Below are 19,335 nucleotides of genomic sequence, written 5' to 3'. Positions count from 1 at the left end.
TGTCAGCCCAAGCCTGTTGTACTGATCTTGCTGCATTTGGACATGGACTGCTTCAGCATCTGAGGAGCTGCGAATGGCGCTGAACATTGTGCAATCATCAGCGAACATCCCCACTTCTGACCTTATGATGGAAGGAAGGTTATTGATGAAGCAGCTGAAGTTGGTTGGGCCTAGGACACTACACTGAAGAACTCTTGCAGTGATGTCCAGGAACTGAGATGATTGACCTCCAACAACCACAACCATCATCTTTTTGTGTTAGGTATGACCCCAACCAACGGAGAGTTTTCCCCCTGATTCCCATTGACTCCATATTTGCTTGGGCTTTTTGATGCCACACTCTATCAAATGCTGCCTTGATGTCAAGGTCAGTCACTCTCATCTCACCTCTGGAGTTCAGGCCTTTTGGCCAGGTTTGCACCAAGGCCTAATGAGGTCAAGAGCTGAATGACTCCGGTGGAACCCAAACTGAGCATCAGTGAGTAGGTTACTGCTAAGCAAATGCTGCTTTATAGTACTGTGATGACCCCTTCCATCACTTTACTGATGATCGAGAGTAGACTGATGGAACGGTAATTGTATTTGTCCTGCTTTGTGTACAGGACATGCCTAGGCAGTTTCCACATTGACGGGTAGATGCCAGTGTTGTAGATGTACTGGAACAGCTTGGTTAGGGGTGTGGCAAGTTCTGGAGCACAAGTCTTCAGTACTATTGCCGGAATATTGTCAGGGCCCATAGACTTTGCAGTATCCAGTGCCTTCAGCTGTTTCTTGATGTCATGTGGAGTGAGTCAAATTGGCTGAAGACTGGCATCTGTGATGCTGGGGACCTCGGAAGAGGCCAATATGGATCATTTGCTTGGCACTTCTGGCAAGATTGTAGCAAATGCTTCAGCCTTATCTGACATGCTAGGCTCCACCACTGCCATCATTGAGGATGGGGATATTTGTGGAGCTGCCTCCTCCCATGGGTTGTTTAGTTGTCCACCACCATTCACGACTGGATGTGGCAGGGCTGCAGAGCTTAGATTTGATCTGTTGGTTGTGGAATCACTTAGCTCTGTCTGTCGCTTACTGCTTATGTCTTTTGGCATGCAAGTAGTCCTGTGTTGTAGCTTCACCAGGTTGATACCTCATTTTTGGGTAAGCATGGTGCATTTCCTGGCATGCCCTCCTGCACTCTTCATTGAACCAGGGTTGATCCCCTGGCTTGGTGGTAATGATAGAGTGAGGGATATGCTGGGCCATGAGGTTAGAGATTGTGGTTGAGTACAATTCTGCTGCTGCTGATGGTCCACAGTGCCTCATGGTTGCCCAGTCTTGAGTTGCTTCATCTGTTTGAAACCTATTCCATTTAGCACGATGGTAGTGCCACACAACACGATGGAAGGTATCCTCAGTTTGAAGATGGGACTTTGCCTCCACAAGGACTGTACAGTAGTCACTTCTACCAATACTGTCATGGACAGATGCATCCGTGGCAGGCAGGTCGATGAGGATGAGGTCAAGTATGTTTTTCCCTCTTGGTGTTCTCGCCACCTGCCGCAGATGCAGTCTAGCTATGTCATTGACGACTCAACCAGCTTGGTCTGTAGTGGTGCTACCGAGCCACTCTTAATGATGGACAATAAAGTCCCCCACCTGGAGCACATTCTGCTCCCTTGCCACGCTCAGTGCTTCTGCTAAATGGTGTTCAACATGGAGGAGTATTGAAACATCAACTGAGGGGGGTGGGGGTGGATGGAAGGTCTAGGGTGGTGGTATGTGCTAATCGGCAGGAGGTTTCCTTGCCCATGTTTGACCTGATGCCATCAGACTTCATGGGGTCTGGAGTTGATGTTGAGGACTCACAGGGCAACTCCCTCCTTACTGTATGCCACTGTGCCACCACCTCTGCTGGGTCTGTCCTGCCAGTGGGACAGGATATACCCAAGGATGGCGATGGTGGTGTCTGGAACATAGTCATACACTTGGAATCAGACCTTGCAGACAATCTCAGGCTGTTGCTTGCTTACTTACTTTTTTTCTAGGGAGTAATGATCGTAATATGATTGAATTTTACAATCCGGTTGAGAGTGAGTCAAAGGTGAGTATTTTAAACTTAACTAAAAGCAATTATGAGGGCATGAAAGCAGAGCTAGCTAAAGTGAACTGGAAATTTAGGTTAAGGGTTAGGTTAATAGAGATCCAGTGGCAGACATTTGAGGGATATTGCAGAATACACAGAGGAGATGCTTTCCATTGAGAGAGAAAAATTCCAAGGGAAGGACACACCAGTTGTGATTAACTAAAAAGTTAACGATAGCATCAAACTGAAAGAAAAAAACACGTAATTGCACAAACATGGGTGGCAGGTCAGAAGATTCAACAGATTTTTTAATAACAAAGAATGACTAAAATATGAATAAGGAGGGAAGAATTAGAGTATGAGAGAAAGCTAGCTAGAAATATAAAGACATAGTAAGAATTTCTATAGATATTTTAAAAAGAAAAGAGTCAGCAAAGTGAGCCTGGAGAAAGTGAGTCTGGGGAATTAATAATGGAAAATAAGGAAGTGACAGATGAATTGAACCAGGATTTTGCATAGTCTACACTATAGATGATACAAGTAACATCCCAGAAATAGCTGCAAATTAAGGAATGAAAGGGAGGGAGGAACTCAGGATAATTACAATCACCATGGAAGTGGTACTGAGAAAATTGTTGGAGCTGCGGGCTGACAAGTCACCAGGTCTCGATGGACTTCATTCTAGGGTTTTAAAAGAAATGGTTAGTGAGATAGTTGATGCGTTGGTTTTAATTTTCCAAAACTCCCTAGGTCTGGGGAAGGTTCCATTAGATTGGAAGATAGCAAATGTAACTTCTTTATTCAAAAAGTGAAGTTGAACTTTTGATTGATTGCAGCAATTATGTTTTATAAATGTTTAGGTTTTACTGAAAAATACAAGGCATAGCTATCATGTTTATCTTTATTTATTGCAGGGTTGTCGTGCTAGAAAGTCGACCAACAGACAATCCTACAGCACACAGCAATCTCTATATCTTAGCTGGCCATGAAAACAGTTACTAAGCAACACAAAGAAACTTAATCAGAGTGACTGTGGCTTGAAATGGGACAAACGTAATCGCTTCCAACAATGAAGATTGAGTGTTGAGGAAAATATAAAACAAAATAGAAGTTCAGCAGTGGCTGCTGTGGCCTTTCTTTTTGTTGTACTTCTATATTTGATTCTATCATGGGGTAGATTATTAAGCAAAATAGTAAATTTAGTAGCTAGATGTGGCTTTATTAAAATATTCCGCCACTGTGTGGTTGGTCTGTCATATCAAATTTGCATTATAAAAGCCATGACTAATTGTTTTGTAAACTGTAGCAAATTTCTAATCGTAAAAGCACAATAATTCATGCAAAATGATAATGTACAGCAATCTTAAAGTGCCACACTTTCTCATACTTATTTCAGAACTTAAGAATGAAGGGGTTAAAGGGTTAATTGACTCTCATACCCCTGAATTCCAACATCACCCTCTTGCACCTATACTTTTTTCAGAATATTGATTGGTGTGCTTTAAGCCTTTCTACTTTATAAATATTTTGCAAGAAAATTTGGTGTTTCATAGTGTTCTCCTGTTATATACTGTCTAAATCTACTTTTAATACTAAATCTATGTTTTTGGAAATCTTCTCTTGCCTAATACTGCAACAATTTTATAGGATTTTTAATGCACCCACTGCAAGACTGTACAGCTTGAAAATCTGTTATAGTATAGTGATAAACTGAATATTTAAATGTTTTATTTATTAATCTGCCAATTGTAAGAAAGGTAACTTACGGGGGAAAAATAGGGTAATTACACCATATTTAGTTAAATTTGTGTTATTGAAGCTTAAGGTCGTAAGGAAGGGAGAAAAATGCCCCTTTTAGCTGATTGTATGCATAAGCATATTGTAGTATATGATTTGGAACTTAAGCTCTTACACTCTTTGTACAAAGGCACCATATAAGCACTTTCCTGTACAACTTTTAATTTGTAAGGCTTAGCTATTTAGATGCCACAGTGGATTTATTCATACATTTTAATCTTTTCATATGCAATGTATAGTGAAGGTGTTTTTTATACACACAACATGCAGTAGTTATAGGAGTGCAATAAAATCAGTCAAAATTGTCAAACATTGTATATATCAAAAAAACATTACATTTCTCTTCTGGCTATTTTAATTATAAATGTTGGGGAAATCATCCCACTTCATCAAATTTTCAACTTTGAAATTGGAATATGGTATATGATGCAAGCAGTGAATATCTTTAAGTCACCATTTTCAATTTCTACCTCACCCTATGAATGGCATCTGTTTTCTATGTCTCCACTTCTTGAAGACCTTTCAGAAAATTTTACTTTATCCACATTCTTAAAATTAGTCATGCATATTAAAGGCTGTTATTCAATAAAATAAACACTAATTGTAGCAAAAAAAACTTGAATTAATTCTAGCTCTGTAATATTCATCTGTAAATAATGTAAAATAAAATGTTCAACGCATGGGTTCAAATTTGTGATAATTACCTTGTGAACGAGAGCTATTCTACTGATCTATTACAATATAACTTGCAGTAGAAAATTATAACTTTCTGTCGGAAATGCTTGGATTTCACTTTATTAAAAGTACTAGTCTTTTCTTTATCCTACCACCCCATTGCTTGAGCTGTGTGTAAATTTTGTGTCAATGTTTGTATGTTGTTAATAGGGCTTGAATGCTAACCCTAGTTTAAAATTACAAATTAATCTATATTTTTACAGAATATGGTTTTGACAAAATCTTAGTTTACGAAAATGTTTACTTACAGTTTCAGTATTCACAATGAGTCACGTAAATATCAAATTGATATTGTTACCAATCCATCACATTGTATATTTTTCCTTAAAACAATTGTTTAAGAAATACACAGCCCTCCTAAAGTATACCATTGTTTTAAAAATTATAAGTTTCCTTGGTGATTAAAAGAGTTCTGTTTAGTATGTAATTGTTCCCCTTGAGCCGCTGTAAGGAGCTAATTTGTAAATAACTCTATGTAAGACGCTGTGACACAGCAATTATCTTTTTACCGATTGATTCTTGTAATCAGAATTTGAGACAAATATTTACAGAAATGCCAATTTTTTTCAGAATTTAATTTTGAAACTATTCATTATTGCCGCAAACTTAGAGACAGAAGCTAACTGAAAAGTTCATAATAGTTGGGATCAAATTCTTAATTTCCATCTTACTACACGAGTGCTATGAATATACTTTTTTAAATTTTAAAAAATCAAAAAAAATTGGAAATGGACAAAGGTTTATAGGACTTATGTACCTTCTGCTGCCTCTGAGGAGTCATCGCCCCTTTTGGAGGTAAGTGTACACTGGAACACATGCCATAAAAACTGGCCTTGGCCAGATCAATTTAACATCTCCATGTCAGTGCTTGTTTTTGATCAACAATTGTGATCATATCTGGAAAAGTTGAATTGGTTAGTTCACACCAAGACAACAACAACAAAATACCTGTGCAAAAGCAAGATACTGCGGATGCGGGATATCTGAAATAAAACACAAAATGCTGGAAATACTCAGCCGGTTTGGCAGTATCTGTGGAGTCATAAGGCTATAACCACACAGAAGGAGACTATTTGGCCCATTGAGTCCATGCCAGCTCACTGTAGAGCATTTCAAGTCAGTGCCATTCCCCCTCCCTGTAGTCCTGCAAGTTTTTTTTGCCTCAAGTGCCCATCCAATTTCTTTTTGAAACCAATGACTGTCTCTGCTTCCACCAACCTTGCAGGCAGTGTTCCAGGTTATTGCCACTCATTGTGTAAAAATGTTCTTCCTCATTGCCTGGAGCATTGAGAGAAAACAGTTAACAAATCAAGTCTTTGACCTTCCATCAGAACTGGGAAAACTGAGAAATGTGACAGATTTTGAGCAAGTGAAAGGGGAGGGTGGGAGAAAAAACAAAAGGGGAGGTTTATGACCAGGTGGAGGACAGGAGATTAATGACAAAAGGTTTCATCGTGCGAGGCCAAAAGGAGTGGCAATGGACAAGAAACAAAAGAGATCTATAGAAGCAAATGATAGGATCTTGAATAGCTGCTGTCCAAAAGCAAAGGAAATAAAAGAAATGAGAAAAAAAACAAACCAGCAAAGAAAAACAAAATACAGTGGATGGGGGCAGAGATTACAACTGCAAATTTTTAACTCACGTTAAGTCCAGAAAGCTGTAAAGTGCCCTGTGGAAAGATGAGATGCTGTTCCTTGAGCTCATTTTGGGCTTTATTGGAACATTGCAAGAGACTAAGGATAGAAGGGTCAGTGGGAGAAAGGTGAAAAATTATAATCACAGACGATTGGAAGTTCAGATCACGCTTGTGAACTGAATGGAGCTATTCCATAAAGTAGTCACCCAGACTACAAAAAACGTTTCCTCCTTTCAGGTGTGTGGGATTACAAGCTTTATCGCTTTAGCTCTTCATCTCAATATTCCCCTGGATCCTTTCCCCCTTCAATTCCCTCTGACCTTGTCCCTTCTTACAATCCTCACCCCTTGTCTGTATTCATGATATTGTCAGACCTTTCTCTCTCTGACTCTGAATGATCTCTACTCAGCAAAGGCTTCATCCCCATAAGCCCCCATCTCAAATTTCAAGCTCAGCACAAGGCTGAGTTTGTCTTCCATCACCTATATGTCCACCTCTTTGGCCTGGAGTACTCCTTCACACAGCAGACCCTTTTACTCATCTCCAAAATTCTCTGTCAACCTAGACCCTCCCTCAGACCTCTTAACCCGTCTAAATCTTTTCATTGTCATGCTAGCAGTTCTTATCAGCAGATTCAATTTAGAGTGAGGGAGGCACAGAAATTATCCTCCTCTGGCCTTGCAGCACTTTGTTCTTTCAAATCCAACCCTAACATTGTCATCAAACCTGCTGACAATGCTGGTGGTGGTGCTGTTTTGTGTACCACCCTTTACCAAGCAGAGGCCAAACGCCAACTCTGATGCTTCCTCTTACCTCCTCCATTCTATGACCCATCACTGAACATCACGCCATTGTTTCCAGGACTGTCACTGACATCACCTTTCCATGGCCCCCAGCCTCGAACAGCCTGCTCTTACCTAGGCCCAACCAGTCCCCCTCGAACGCTACCCTCCTCCACCTGGCTGAAATTGTTCTCACATTGAACAACTTCTTCAACTTCACTCATTTCTTCCAAAAAGGTGTTGCTATGAGTACCTGCTTGGCTCCTAGCTGTACTTTTTTTGATATACAGTACATGGAATATTCCTCATTCCAGTACTACTCAGGCCCCCTTCTTCACCCCTTTTCCTGGTACATTGAAGAGCTATTTCCTGCTCTCCAAGAACTGGTAAATGTAACTGACGTTGCTTCCAATTTCCACCCTTCTCCTGCTTTCACATGGTCTATCTCTGAGTCTTCCCTTCTTTGAAAGCCTATCCCCAGAAATGGAGACAGTGCAATCAACCAATATTCACTATAAGCCCACTGACTCCCACTGTTAACTTGACTGCACTTCCTTACACCCCACTTCCTGTAATCACACTCTTCCATTCTTCCACTTCCACTATCACATCTTTTTGGACAATGCAGCCTTCTATACTAGCACTTCTGATTACTTTCTCCTTAATTAAGAATTCTTCAACCTTTATCCTTCCTATTATATGTACTTCTGCTCTGGACTCTTCTCCTTTCTCTTGGAACCACAATAGGATTCCCCTTGTCCTTAACTTACACCCACCAGCCTCCACAATTAAGGGATCATCCTGTCATTTCTGCCACCTCCAGCATGATGCCACTGCCAAATTCATCTTCCCTTCTCTTTCCTTTCCAGCATTCAGAAAGGCCTGTTTTCTCCGCAATTCCCTGATTCATTCCTCAGCTATCATTAACACCCCTCCCTTCCCTACGCACCTTTCCATGCAAATGGAGGAGATGCAACACCTGCCCTTTTGTCATCTCCTCACTGTCCAAACACGCCTCCCAGGTGAAAGTGATTTAATTGTACTTTCTATTTAGTATACTGTATTCACTGCTCACGATGTGGTGATCTCTATATTATACTATCAACATCCTAGGGATTACCATTGACCAGAAACTGAACTAGACTAGCCATATAAATACTGTGGCTACAAGAGCAGGTGAGCGAGTAACTCACCACCTGCCTCCCCAAAGCCTGTCCATCATCTATAGGGCACAAGTCAGGAGTGTGATGGAATACTCTCCACTTGCCTGGATGAGTGCAGCTCCAACAACAGTCAAGAAGCTTGACGCCATCCAGGCCAAAGCAGCCTGCTTGATTGGCACCCCATCCCCAAACATTCACTTCCTCCACCACTGATGTATCGTGGTAGTAATGTGTACCATCTACAAGATGCACTGCAGGAACTCACCAAGCCTCCTAGGGCAGCAACTTGCAAACCCACGGCCACTACCATCTAGAAGGACAAGGGCAGCAGATACATGAGAACACCAGTACCTCAAAGTTCCCCTCCAGGCCACTCACCATCCTGACTTGGAAATATATCACTGTTCCTTCAATGTCACTGGGTCAAAATCTTGGAACTCCCTCCCTGACAGTACTGTAGATGTACCTACACCACATGGATTGCAGCGGTTCAAGAAGGCAGCTCATCATGACTTTCTCAAGGGCAATTAGGGATGGGCAATAAATGCTGGCCTAGCCAGCGATGTCCACATTCCATGAATGAATAAAAAAAATATTGGGGATACCAAAAGCAGACTAGGTGACTGTTTTGTGGAACACCTCCATTCAATTAGCAAGGCTGATGCCAAGCTTCTTGTCGCCTGTTGTTTTAATTCTCCAATTTGCTCCAACTCTGATCTTTCTGTCCTTGACCTCCAGCAATGTTCCAATGAAGCTGAAGGAACAGCACCTCATTTTTCAGCTGGGCACCTTATAACCTTCTGGACTCAACGTTGAGTTCAACAGTTTTAGATCACAACCTCTGCCCCTACTTTTTTTTCCTTTGGTTTGATTTCTTTTATCTCTCGTTTCTACTTTGCTTTTGGACAACAGCTATTCAGGATCCTGCCATTCACAACTCCTATAGGCATCTTTTGTTTTTTTACTTGTCTCTTTACCCCACTCCCTTTGACCTTGCATCATGATTTTAATCTCTCCTGCCCTTCACCCATCAAGGACCTTCCCTTTTGTTCTTCTTCCCATCCTCCTTTCAGTTGCTCCAAATCTATTACATTTCTAACTTTTCCCGGTTCTGATGAAAGGTCACAGACCCGAAACATTGACTGCTACTCTCTCTACAGATGCTGCCAGTCCTGCTGAGTATTTCCAGCATTTTGTTTTTATTGCTGCGAGATCTTTGCACCTGCTCCTGTTCCACAGCAGAAAGTATGGCATGAAAAACCATTTACACTCAAATGAGGTTTCTGCCACACTTCTGGTGAAGATGTGCTGGGAATGTCGCATAGCCACCTAATGCATTTGAACCCTCTATTTCTTTTGAATATTATGTGCACCTGGTTAATTTCATAGCTACATTATCCAAAATTATATTGATTTAAGAAAATCAGGTCGTTATATGTAAGCTATCAGGAAAATTACTTAAACTCATAAGCGGATGAGAAATAGCCGTTGTGAATTAACAGACAATGAAAGTAGAAATTTGCCAAGTTCATGTCCCTCCTAAAATGGACCTCTTTTTTTAATTTAAAGAAAATTGGCTTCAGCTTTGTTATTTGTTATATTTGCAACAAAACTTGGTGCAATGCAGATTGTATGTTTCTAGTTGCAGTGTGCGTTGCTACTACCTGAGGTTAAGTTACAATATTTGAATATTGCAATACAAGAACATGAGCTCAAAATTGTAATTTAAAATGGTAAAATCTTGTTGCAGGATCAAAAGCTGTAGCAGAGGTTGCAACCCTTTCCAATATAAAAATGGAAGAAATCCCTATTGAGGGTGTACCTGGTATTAAAATTGTATAGTGGAAAAAGCTACCCCTATGGTAACCATTTACATCAAAAATCTAATGAATACTTAGCGTAAAGCCTTCAATTCTTCCACCTGCCACTGTATGAATCGCATTCCACCCCGCAACCATTCTCATGTTCATCGAAATGGATAAGCATGCCTCATTTGCCTTTGGGCTGAATAAAGTTATAAAGGACTTGTTTAAGCTCTGTCAAATGGGTTAGATCCTAAGAGAAAAAGAGAACTAATCTCCCCTGCCTTTAAGACTATTTATGCTGATGGCACTCCTGTTGCTTCAATGGATGAGTGCTCAGCAAGGAGATCTGTTGTTCACTGTCTAGGTTAGTGTCATCTCATTTGTGATAAATCAAACTTGATTTGCAAACCCAATTGCAGGTATTACACCTGATGTGTATATTTAAGAATATTTTTAAGACTGAATTAGATAGATTCTTGATTGACAAGAGAGTTAAATGGTATAAGAAGTAAGAAGGGAAGTGGAGTTAAGGCCACAATCAGATTAGCCATGATTTTATTGAATGATGGAGCAGGCTCAAGGGGGCTGCATGGCTGACTCCTGCTCCTAATTTGTATGTTTGTATATAAGTCACTGCTGTGGGCGGGTGGGGGGAGGTGGAAGGGGGTGCGGGGTTTCAAATGTTGAGATTGCTTGATGACAGAGACTTCTCCATTTGGATCTGTCCAGGATTTTTTTTTCCTCCATGTCTTGGGTTCCAATTTACAGGCTTTGAGATTGACTTTCAGAATGTCGTTCTTAAGTTTGGGATGTTCTGAGGTATCTGTCTCAGTTGCCTGTAGATTACTACATTTGGTGTGCAGGGATCATCCATTTGAACCACATGCCTGAACCAGCTGAGCTGAGATCTGGTGAGCATGCTCTTGATACTAGGTATGTAGCACCTTGCAAGAACTTTGGTGTTTTGGCACTTGATGTTGCAGATAGATGTTAAGCAGCAAAGGTGAAATGTATCTAATTGCTTTATGTGACACCAGTAGGTTATCCATATCTCAGCAATAAAGAAGTGATGTAAGAACACTGTCTATAGACTTTAATCTTTGTTTTGAAACAAACTCCATTCTCTCTCCAAAGCCTGTGAGTGAGCTTGTTGAATGCTGAGCTTGCTTTTGTCAGTGATGGGTGATTCCATTGTCCAACATGGTGTTATTAGAGAGGGTATTCCCACAATAGCAGAACTTACGAACTGAGTTGACTGTATTGTTGATTGTGATTGTGGGGTCTTGGAGTTTGTGGACTGGAGCAGGTTGGTACAAGATCCTTTTCTTTTTCAGACTTATTGTAAGGCTGAAGCATTTTGAGGCTTGGGAAAAGTGGTCAACAAGCAGCTGGATGTCCTCCAGAATGTGTGCTATGAGAGCACAGTCACTGGCAAACAAGAGTTCACTCAGGACAGGAAGGGCTCTGAAGAAGAGTCGTACGGACTCGAAACGTTAACTGTTTCTCTCTCCACAGATGCTGTCAGACCTGCTGAGTTTTTCCAGTAGTTTCTGTTTTGATTTGAGTTCATTCAGTATGCTTATGCTATCTGTATAAAATGATCACTTTTGGCCTCATACTAGCACCCAAAATGTTTATAAAGTATCTATTGTGCAGCTTTTCTCAGATTTTGACACCATTATATCACTGCTCTTCAAGATGATATACAACATTATAAGTCTTAAGTTTGGAAGAGAACAGTCTAAGAAAGATCAATCTTCCATAAGCCAGGTTTAGATAATTTGAAAAGGAAAATGAAAAACATCACCGGACCAGCCAACGCTCACCATTCGATAGTGTGACTTTTTGTACCACCCTCTCTAACTGATAATTGCTAATTTACAGGAGGGAAACAAACATTCTGGTCAGTTTTAGAGAAAATGGTAGGAAATTTCTATCTCCCCACAAGAGTTTCAATGCCTTTAACCCTCTAAATCTCTTAATTTCCCATTCATAAGAGCATAAGAAATAGGAGCAAGAATCAACAGTTCAAAAGGATGGTGACTGATCTTCTACCTCAGTTCCACTTTCTGCATTATCCCAAATCCATTATTTCCCTCTGTACTCAAAAATCTATCAATTTCTACCTTGAATGTACTCAGCAACTGAGTAGCGGCAGCTCTCTGGAGTAGAGAATTTACAACCCTTTGAGTGACATAATTTCTACTCATCTCAGTCCCTTTGTGTTATAACTTCCTGTGTGGCACCTTATCAAATGCTTTTTGAAAATCCAATTACGTGACATCTACTGGTTCCCCCCTATTAGTTACAGCCTCAAAAAAAAACATAAATAAATCTGTCAAACATTTCCCTTTCGTAAATACGTGTTGACCCTGTGTAATCCTAGTGATTTTCTAAGTGACCTGTTACCACCGGCTGGCTGGGCACCTGTTGCACTGTTATTCTGAAGGTGAGACGGCTCAGCCCCGGGTGGAGCGATTGACGGTTCAGCCGAGCTGTTGTTCACACTCTTGTAGGGAGGGGGGGGGGGTGGAGATAAGACTCTTCCGAGTGGGGTTAAACACCGGACAAGGGAATCCGATCGCCTGGTGCAAGGGCAGCATTTTGCTGGGTGAGGGACAGGGTCTGTGTCCAGAAGCGGGAGCATCTCTCCAGAGGCAGCGCTCCGGGGCGGGCAGCGGGAGCCGGAGGCGCTGCCCCCCGGGACTTGGCGACAGGTCCCTGGGCAGCAGCAGCGGCGGCGCCGCCGCCTTCTCCAATATTTCAGTCGGTCGCTCCGGGCTCGGACGCGCCATTTTAGACCTTCGGCGTCGAGCCTCAGGTGAAAACTGGCGCCAAGTAGCAGCGGGGATCTGGCAGCATGGAGAAATACGACAAAATTGCCCAGATCGGCGAGGGCTCTTACGGCGTTGTGTTCAAGTGCAGGAATAAAGACACCGGGCAAATAGTGGCGATTAAAAAGTTTGTGGAGTCTGAGGATGATCCGGTTATTAAGAAGATCGCGCTCCGGGAGATCCGGATGCTGAAGGTAATCCAGTCAGTGCTGGAAACTTTCCCATCATATTTAATACACAAATCTTTGTACAACCGAGAGTTACGTGGCCGTGTATTTTGTATAAATAACTGACAGCGTGTCATCATTTTTGCGTTGGACGAATTTTTTTTTTAAGAGGTTCAGGATTTGCCGGCACCATGTGGCTTCGACAAGTCACGGGGCGCTTTTTGTACGGGTTGGAAATCAAACTGGCTTCACTTCACCTAAATAAAATTCAGACCTCGCTGTGTGCAAAGCGACACCCTTGTTGCATCTGTTCGATAGTAGCGATAAAACAGCTGGAATCTCTCTCGCTTTCTCTGGCCGGTAATGAGAAGCGGGGAATCGGCGCTTGTTGTCATGATTGGAATTTGCGTTGGTTAAATTGTGTGGAATCGCCGAGCGACACGAGTAAATGCTGCAAGTTGCCGAGCCCAGCTTAACGCCGGGCACTCCGAAACCTGGGATCTCCGTGTGGGTGCCGGGGCTGCGTGCCTAGTCCCGTTATTGAATCATATCATTGAATCATTGCTGCTGGTCTCGGGCAGTGATTGTCAATACAGCAATAGGAGATTGGTGCCAGTCACCCCTGATCGAAACGCATTTAACAATTTCCAAATCAGCAGAATGTGATGTGCATCGTGCTGATCTCGCTGTCTGATGTTCCATTTCTCCGTTTTTCAGCTTCAAAAATCAAAACTGCTGCATGAAATTGCTGTGCAGTACGTGACATATTATCGTATGTGGCTAAATAAAGCGAGCAAAACCATCTGCTCGCTGTTGTAATTTTTTTTTTCTGTTCCAATCCTTTAACTGTAACCTGCTTTTGACGGTAAATTCTCTGTATTACATGTTTGAAATTTCCCAAACGCTTCATAGCCGATCAAATGCTCCAGCCACTGTTGTAGGGAGTGTCGTGGTCAATTTGTGCACAGCAAGTATCCACAAACGGCAGTGAGAGAAAATGACTAGATCTTGTTTTTAGATGTTGGCTGAGAAATAAAGTATTGGCCGGAAGACCAGGAGAACTCCCCTGCTGTTATTCGAATAATGCCAATAGATCTTTTACATTCACCTGAGAGGACAGATGGGCCCTTGGGTTAACATCTCATCTGAAAGGGGGCAAGTGAAATATCCCCTCACTGCAGTGATGTCCTAGATTACGTGCTGAAATCTATGGAGTGGGGCTTGAACCCATGACCTGACTGAGATGAGAGCCTGACCACCGACATCTGGCTGACACCCATTTTTGGTGTTTGATGTATCCAAATAGTTGTCCTTCATATTTTAGAACTGCTAGTCACACAGACTATTTGTGAGATCCAGGACTAAATGGTGGAGGTGGATTTGTGGCAAAAATAAAATAACTGGGCTATGCTAACATAACCTTGGAGGGAAAATCATTTCATTTCAAGCATGCCTTTTTGTGACACCCCTCATGTCACCTGGATTAAACAGTTGATGAGTAAACCTAGTTATGCAGCACTGGACTTGGAAATCTGGGACTTCAAAGTAAGTCACAAGCTAATTTTTTTTTCACGTTCTTCCATCATAGTGAGGGTAGATGGACATTGTGTAGTTGACTAGGAAACTGAGAATCGAGTTTATAGCTGTTGCAAAAGATTACATGCAGACCATGCTCATATATCCAGGGATTGTAGCCTATCATGACTGGGGTACAGAAAGGTAAAGAGAAGCTGCTGAAAGTGTACTGCCAAATGGTGGAACCACCAAACACTGGGGGTATGCTGTGTTCTTACATGCTTTCTTACGTAGTGACATTTATGGGAATTTGCTGGTACCTACTGTCCACGTAGCTTGACCCAAACCAATGTTTGTCAGGCCTTTAAATGACCAATATGTGACTGACTTTACTGTAAGCAGGGAGTTTAAGCGTGCTCTCCTTGGGCTCAAAGTGACTACATGATTGCATACCTGGCAATGGAGGTTTACAACCAAGTTAACCATCTGCAGTATACTCAGTGATTGAGTAACTGAGGCAGGCAAGTTCACTGTACTTCAGGGCAAGTTTGACAATTGGGCTAATCATTGGAAGCAGGGATTCTTCCCATTTGGCTCCAGATAGCCCTGCAAGCCATTACCCTAATGTGAGTGTGGCTTTGGACGAGAAGTAGGAAATATAGAAGTATTCTGTGCTGATAGGCTGCACAATTTTACCTGGTTAAACTGTAGTAATATTCCACGTGGAATTGTGGATCCCTGAGCTTTGATTCTACCAACTTTGCCAAGCTTACTGGACTTGGATGAAAGGGGTTTTATCTCTCCCAAAGAGAGTTCCAGAAGAGGTAAATAGAAACACTACCTGTGTGGATTCCTCAGCACCTGTAGCTTTGTTTGGAGACTCCTAAATCTGACAATTGGCTTGCACGCATAAAATAAAATCCTTTCATGCGTTCCACTCAACAGCTCCTAATGCTTGATGATTATGGAATTATATTTTATAAATAACTGCAATAAGTTGCTATAGATTCTGATCAAAAGTATTTCAAGTTGAAGAAATATTATTTGTCCTCTGCAGCTTAATTACTTAAGGCAAACATGTGGAATTATAGTAGACTGCAGACGATTCACAAATGTCCAGTAAGACATTATTTTAAATGTAATTAAAATGCAAATGATAGCAACATATATTTTACAGAAACAACTTTTTGAATAATTTATGTTATTCATTACTATCTTCCAATGACAGCCATGGTGGGATTGAGCCAGGTATATCAAAAAAAGTTTCATTCCTTAGGGCTGACAATTCAAGTGGTTGGCTATGACAACTGTGTGTTTCTAAAGTTACCTGTGTTGCTACCGAAGGGAGTATGTGCTTCCTGCATAATGTGGTGATGCTCAAGGTCATTAAAGCAAGATAGAATTCAGAGAAAGGCTCCAAGGGATGATTCTCAGATGCAAGTTATAGGGTGGAGGGGTTTTTTTTGGGGTGGGGGGGGGGGGGGGGGGGGAAGAGAGACAGAGCTGAATTTTGTTTTAATTGAGAAAAGATTAAAGGAAGGAGGACAAACATGAACCATGTCCTTAAAATTCTGAGAGGCGCTGATTATGTGCTGTGTCATTTGAGACTAGAGATTAGAAGATTTTTCATATATGGCATGGACTTGTAGAATGAACTTCTAGCAAGAATAGCTGATGTTCTGTCAATTGATTCACAAAAACTGGATGGTTGTTATTTGATCATCTGGGATGATCAAGCATATCATAATACTACTGCAAGTTGTTGCTTATGGAGACCAGGATTGAATTGCAATGATGTGGGAATCAAGTTGGCCGGATTACCTACAGAGATCAAAAAATATCTGAACAGATTAATTTTCTTGAAAGGTAAACAAATACGATTGAATCCAATGCATGGTGCAAGGAAGTGTTGAGTGGACTGAATTACTTTCTCATTTACTTTTCTGTTTTTTGTGTTCTAATTATATCACACCGCTTAATGATTTAATTTCCCATTTAGGTCAAAACACACCATTAAAAAGGGAGGGGAGGTAGTTAAAATGCTTATTGGTGGTAACTTTTCAACCAACTTATTGGTGATGTACAAGAATGGCCATGAATAACTATTCTACATTCTGTTTGCATGGGCAGTAGCTCAACTGCCATTGTTCATTGTCCATTATCCATCTATAGCCATTAGCTAAATTGAGAAGGTACCATAAGGAGAAACTTGTTGCTCTGCTAGTCTACAGCAAGTCTGTTGGTTCACCAGTGTTATCTCTTCAAAGCATTCTTTATTAAGAATCATAGAACACCACTCATAATTGCAAGAAATTGACAAGGTAAGTTTAATATGTCAATAACTATGGTAATAATTGAACAAGAATTTGAACTTAAGAAAGGAGAGGATAAGGCAATAAAGTCAAGGTATGAGAAAGGCAGAATTGTAGAAATGTTCTTAACTGAAGCCTGCTTCTGGCTTTGTGGGGAGAAAATCCAGATCACTCATCTTTTGTTTGTGTCCAAAAATGAAGGTGCTGGTGCAAGGAAGGTTAAAACCAGAATGGATTACATTCTGTTTTATTCACTCTGTACCAAATTAAGTTACTCTGGATAATAAAAACTGACCAAAATGGCTTCCATTTTAGCAGTGATTTGAGTTGGTGCACCTTGTCAGCTGTGGCTCAGTTCATAGCACCCTCACCTTTGAATCAGAGGGTTGTGGGTTCATGTCCCACTCCCGGAAAACCAAGAACTGTGATTGTACTCGAAAGAGTTGCAATCTATGACTGTTGATAACTCGAAAGAGTTTCATGTGGGATTTAACAAGAGATTCAATGTTGCTACAACTCTTTGATTGGAAATTGATTAGAATGAGCATGTTGGAGAGCTCTTTATGTAAACATAACTGTGAAGTAATATGTTCTTTGGAACTTACTGATATTATGCTCATCTAACCTCAATAATAGTGCCAGCATGTACTTCTGATTCATTACCAGGGCTTGTTCAGGACTAGTAATCCAGAAATCTGGACTAATCAGCAGAATTTGAGTTCAAATCCCATTTGAATTCAGTTTAAGTAACCTGGAAATAAAAGGCTGATGTCAGTAAAAGTGACCATGAGGATGTTTAACTGTAGTAAAAACCCATCTGGTGTACTAAATGACACATTTTTGAAAGATACCTGCTCTTACCTGCTTTGGACCATATGTCACTGCAGTTGAACTGGCCTCTGGTGCCAAGGTAATTCACGGTAAGAGCAAGGCCATGTTCTTTGGGATTGGGCAGACCGATCCTTTGTCTCCTTCACTGTCAGGTCAGACTATATGAAGGTGCTGGGGATATGGCTTGGAGAAGCTGGGGCGTGTACCAAAAACTGGGAGAAGCATATAACCAAGGTGAGTCAGAAATGTGGGAGCACGGCTCCCTCTCCATTCAAGAACATAGTCATGAGGTGTGAGGTGTTCTCGGTGTTGCTGTACGTGGCACAGGTATAGCCCATACCCCGATCCTGCACTGCAGCGGTCACCCAAGCCATCTTCTACTTTATCTGGAGGTCAAAGATAGATCGTGTCCACAGGGACACCATGTACAAAGCTCTGGATAGAGTGGGAGAAAATGTACCCAACGTCGCCCTCATCCTGATGGTCACCTTTGTGTGTGGCTGCATCAAGCTGTGCATAGACTCTCAGTATGCAAACACCAAGTGTCACTACGTGCTGAGGTTCTATCTGTCCCCAGTGTTGCAAAAGATGGGTCTGGCCATATTGCCATGGAATGCGCCGAGTAGTTGGACCTTGCCAGACCACCTATCCCTCATGGAAAGTTTTGTGCGGAAAGACACATTTGACTACAAGTCCACCAGGCAGTGGTCTGCACGTAATGTCTTTGAGGCCCTGCGGGAAAAGGAGATGGTGGATCCTTTTGGATGGTTCACTAAGCAAACTGTCAAAGTTATTTGGCAGAATTCCTCATCGCCACAACTTTCCAGCAAGCACCAAGGCATAGCTTGGCTGGTCACGAGAAGGGCACTCACCATCTGATCCCTCATGCATGCCTGAAGTCTTTGCGCCACGGCACGCTGCCTCACAGTGGCTGCGGGGGACAAGAGACACCTCCTTGTGGAATGTGCCTTTGCAAAGAAGGTCTGGAAGAGATGCAGTGGTTTTTGTTGAGGTTCATCCAAAGGTTCATCTGTGCTCTACAGGCTGTCCCCAGGGACGCACACCAAGACAAACATAACTGCAGCTGGAGGATCATCAACTTGGTGAAAGATGCTCTTTGGTTTGCCCGAAACATATTGATCTTCCAGTGCAAAGAGTAGTCCACGACTGAGAGTTGCAGACTGGCACATTCCAAGGTCCAGGACTAGGTGCTGAGGGATGCACTAAAGCTTGGGAAGGGGTTGCAAAGGCACAATGCAGAAAGGCCAGTGTGTAAGACCTTTCAGCCATAGTACACCAAGGGGCTGGTAACCGTATAGAACTCCTCGGGCTGTAAGCTTGTACTTGAATGTATATAGTAAATGTAACTGTATTGAGGCACCTCAAAGTGCAACGTGCTCTGTAAGAAAATTTGAATGTTCATTGCACTTTTCTGCACTTTGGACAATTTGAAATGTTTTGTAATTTTTTTTTATAGTGAAGTAGTCAATGTCCAAATGCAGCAAGACCTGGATAACATCCAGGCTTGGGCTGACAAGTGGCAAGTAACATTCACGCCACCTAAGTGCCAGGCAATAACCAGCTCCAACAAGAGAGAATCTAACCATCGCTTCTTGACATTCAACAGCATTACCATTGCTGAATCCCCCACTATCAACATCCTAGGGGCTACCATTGACCAGAAACTGA

At 41.8% G+C, this 19,335-nt stretch overlaps 2 protein-coding genes across 8 annotated transcripts in view; both read left to right on the top strand.

Moving 5' to 3' along the window:
* The window catches only part of map4k5 (mitogen-activated protein kinase kinase kinase kinase 5), a 148,813-nt gene extending 144,122 nt beyond the window's left edge, over positions 1–4,691 (top strand). For all 6 annotated transcript variants that reach the window (XM_078562542.1, XM_078562540.1, XM_078562544.1 and 3 more), the window contains one exon: positions 2,983–4,691. In XM_078562542.1, the coding sequence (XP_078418668.1) occupies positions 2,983–3,070 (88 nt within the window). In that variant the 3' untranslated portion in view covers positions 3,071–4,691. The remainder of the gene's footprint in view (positions 1–2,982) is intronic.
* A 7,811-nt stretch (positions 4,692–12,502) lies between these two features.
* cdkl1 (cyclin dependent kinase like 1 (CDC2 related kinase)) overlaps positions 12,503–19,335 on the top strand; it is a 59,080-nt gene continuing 52,247 nt past the window's right edge. For both annotated transcript variants that reach the window (XM_078562554.1, XM_078562553.1), the window contains exon 1: positions 12,503–13,015. In XM_078562554.1, coding sequence (XP_078418680.1) covers positions 12,848–13,015 — 168 coding nt within the window. In that variant the 5' untranslated portion in view covers positions 12,503–12,847. The remainder of the gene's footprint in view (positions 13,016–19,335) is intronic.

The sequence above is a fragment of the Cetorhinus maximus genome, chromosome 18 (assembly GCF_964194155.1).
Source record: "Cetorhinus maximus chromosome 18, sCetMax3.hap1.1, whole genome shotgun sequence".
Lineage (NCBI taxonomy): Eukaryota > Metazoa > Chordata > Chondrichthyes > Lamniformes > Cetorhinidae > Cetorhinus > Cetorhinus maximus.
The sequence above is the reverse complement of the archived record's forward strand: the minus strand, read 5'-3'. Positions and strand labels throughout refer to the sequence as shown.